Source organism: Octodon degus, unplaced genomic scaffold (genome assembly GCF_000260255.1).
Source record: "Octodon degus isolate 3935 unplaced genomic scaffold, OctDeg1.0 scaffold00255, whole genome shotgun sequence".
Classification (NCBI taxonomy): Eukaryota; Metazoa; Chordata; class Mammalia; order Rodentia; family Octodontidae; genus Octodon; species Octodon degus.
This window is the reverse complement of record NW_004524831.1, coordinates 1789310-1792401: the sequence shown is the minus strand read 5'-3', so window position 1 is coordinate 1792401 and position 3092 is coordinate 1789310. Positions and strand designations below refer to the sequence as shown.

At 41.1% G+C, this 3092-nt stretch overlaps 1 gene segment (V, D, J or C); it reads left to right on the top strand.

Moving 5' to 3' along the window:
* Positions 1-202: 202 nt before the first annotated feature.
* On the top strand, positions 203-827 carry LOC101576869. The segment is given in 2 exon segments: positions 203-322; positions 427-827. Coding segments are annotated over 2 exon segments (447 nt in total).
* Positions 828-3092: the final 2265 nt, after the last annotated feature.

Genomic DNA, 3092 nt, shown 5'->3' with positions numbered 1-3092 from the left:
TAAGACTATGAATTATGAGTAACATAATTACACAAAATTCTTATTTTATAATATTATTTTCCACACATTTGACCTACAAATTCACATCTAATCTGAAAATGAAATTTTCTACTTCCTGTCCACGGAGGTCTCTAGATAGCAGGAGGAGATGCAAATCAGGCCCCTGTCTCCCACTTTAAACCATCCAGCTCTCACCCTGCAGCTCTGGAGAGACACCCCGCTCTGGGCAGCAGCTGTCTCCCCTTGGTGATCAGGACGGAGTACACACAGCTCACCATGGAGCTGGTGTTGAGCTGGGTTGTATTTATCACTATGTTAAAAGGTGATTCATAAGAAGCAAGAGACACTGAGTGTCTGACTGGCTTGAGTGGGATACACAGTGGACATGTGTGATGTTTACTGAGCAGGATGTGTCTGTGCTTGCAGGTGTCCAGGCTGAGGTGCAGCTGGTGGAGTCCGGGGGAGGCTTGGTGCAGCCTGGCGGGTCCCTGAGACTCTCCTGTGCAGCCTCAGGATTCACCTTCAGTGACCACTACATGTACTGGATCCGCCAGGCTCCAGGAAAGGGACTGGAGTGGGTTGGAGTTATTAGAAACAAGGCTAACAGTCACACCACGGAATACGCTACATCTGTGAAAGGCCGATTCACCATCTCCAGGGATGACTCCAAGAGCACGCTGTATCTGCAAATGACTCAACTGAAAACCGAGGACACGGCCGTGTATTACTGTGCAAGAGACACAGTGAGAGGGCGTCAGTGGGAGCCCAGACCTAAACCTTCCTGTTGTGATGCTCGGGACCAGCAGGTGGCGCTCAGGACACACTGAGTTCAGTGGGTCAGAGCAGGACAGGAGAGGGTAAACCAGTTTGATTTCCTCTTAGAAATTGACGCTTCCGGTCCATATGACAATCCCCAAGATACTCTGCAGGCCTTTGTCAGTCCTCCAGCCTGGTCCACAGGCTGGGAGACACAGAGGAATCTGGTCCCAATTTGCCTCCACTGTCCTGTTCCTTGGGGAGAGGACCAGAGCTAACCTGGGTATAGGATGAGGCGTCAGGGCGCAGGGGACAGGGCTCTACGTGGCCTTGGGGGAGGTTTGGAGACCATGCGGGGAAGTGCTGGACACAGGAGAAATGGGGGCCTGAGGAAAGAGGGCGCTGGTGGTGCCTCCTCCCAGAATCCGCACAGCCTAGACTGCAAGTAAAATCAGGGGGCAGGGGCTAGGAACGGCTAAGGACCAGGGTCTGGAAACCTGGGTCTGGAAACCTGGGTTTCACATTTCTCGATTAGAAGTTTGGTTTTACAGTAAGATACGTTCTCAACGGTACACATAATTAAATGTCATTTTGAAGGAATCATGTCACGATTGTTCTCTGCTCAGCAGGACTAGAACCTGAGGACACACACAGACATGTTGAACTTTTATCCAATGAAAATGGATAAAAGTTCCCGAGCATCACAACAAGATATGACTTCTTAGTGATACTCTCTTTTCACCACCAGTTTTGATCCTTAGAACAGAGGCGCAAGAGAGATAGTCCAGGCTGAGTAATGGATAAAGCTTTAGAAACTTAAATCTTATACTCCATCCATATCTAACTGCGTAAGCCGAACTCAGAGCTCATCTAATTGTCTTTTTAAATAACTCACTATTTCTCGGTTTTTATTCTCCCAACTGTTTTTTGTCTGCTTCCTGAGAATAAAAGACAAAGCTGCTGATTTTAATCCTATGGCTCAGGTGATCTTTCTGGAACTCAAAAGAGGCTCATATGTGACTTTCACACTCAAGGTGACACATGAAGAATTATTTACCCATTCTTGTGCAGGGCATTCACCCTTTACATTTAAATATATTTTAAATTACACATATTTAGTTTCAAATCTATTGAAAATAACAATATTAGTATTGCAAAGTGAAATTTCTGTCTTAATATGGGATGTGATGTCAGAGCTGAGTGTGTTCACCTTACCATCACAGAAGTCCCTCCCTCTCTGTCTCCTGTGGAGTCCACATTGTAGACTGCTGTGCTGCCATTTCTTGATCTTTCAGGAGAGGAGCCAGGAGACCTGTGGTATCCACACACACAAAGCAGGACATCAGGAAGAGCAGCCAGCAGGCAGGAGCTGAGTTTGCATCCACCATAGTGCTTCGTCTTTTTAAATTTTGGCATCAATATATCAAATCCATCCTATCTGTCTAAGAAAATGATTTGGATTTAAACAGAGGACCACTGACCCTCATATCACATGCAAAATACCCTCACTGCACTGCCATAGCTAGAACAAGACCCAAACACATGTGCAATTAATTTTTTACACAGTGTTAAACTATGCATAGTTGATAAGAGATGTTCAATTCGACAAATGATGCTATGGCATCTATTGCAATGACTGTTAACAGAATAAGAGCAAATGTTTTAAAATGTGTTGAAGATATGAATCTCTAGCTTATTGTTGGAGAAAATGTAAATTCATGCATATAAAATAATCTTTTTATAATGAAAAACTGATCCAGCAGTTTTAGATTGTTTTATGTAGCTATGACTAAATATAAGACTACAAAAATCAGCAAATTCTAAAAACTTATACTCTGCCAAATACGAACCAAAAAATCTAAACAGAACTATGATTCATAACAAAAGTAAATCAGAATTAAAAGGATTCTCCCTTCAATAAAATAGAACTTGATGAAATCAATGCTGAATTTTACCAAATAATTAAAGAAGAATTTATTCCAATTCTTCCCAGTTCATTCCAAATATTTTCTTGACTTTTATTTAAATTTACTTTACTCATTCTCACAACATTAATGGATGTATAATTGCTGGATATCATATGATATGTGTCTACTTGTATTGCATTGTTTTTTTTTCTTTTTCGCTTCTCCTTTATTTATTTTTCTAATAGATTGCAAATTGAAAATAAATTATTTACAAACATAAATGAATATAACAATAAAAACTATCCAAAATAAAAATGAAGAAAGAATTTATAGATCAGTCATAAGAGTTCACTGTGCCAAAACCAAGAAACTTATATTCATATAATTAGAATTCTCAAAGTAGAAAGGAGTAGGCAATAAATATTTAAA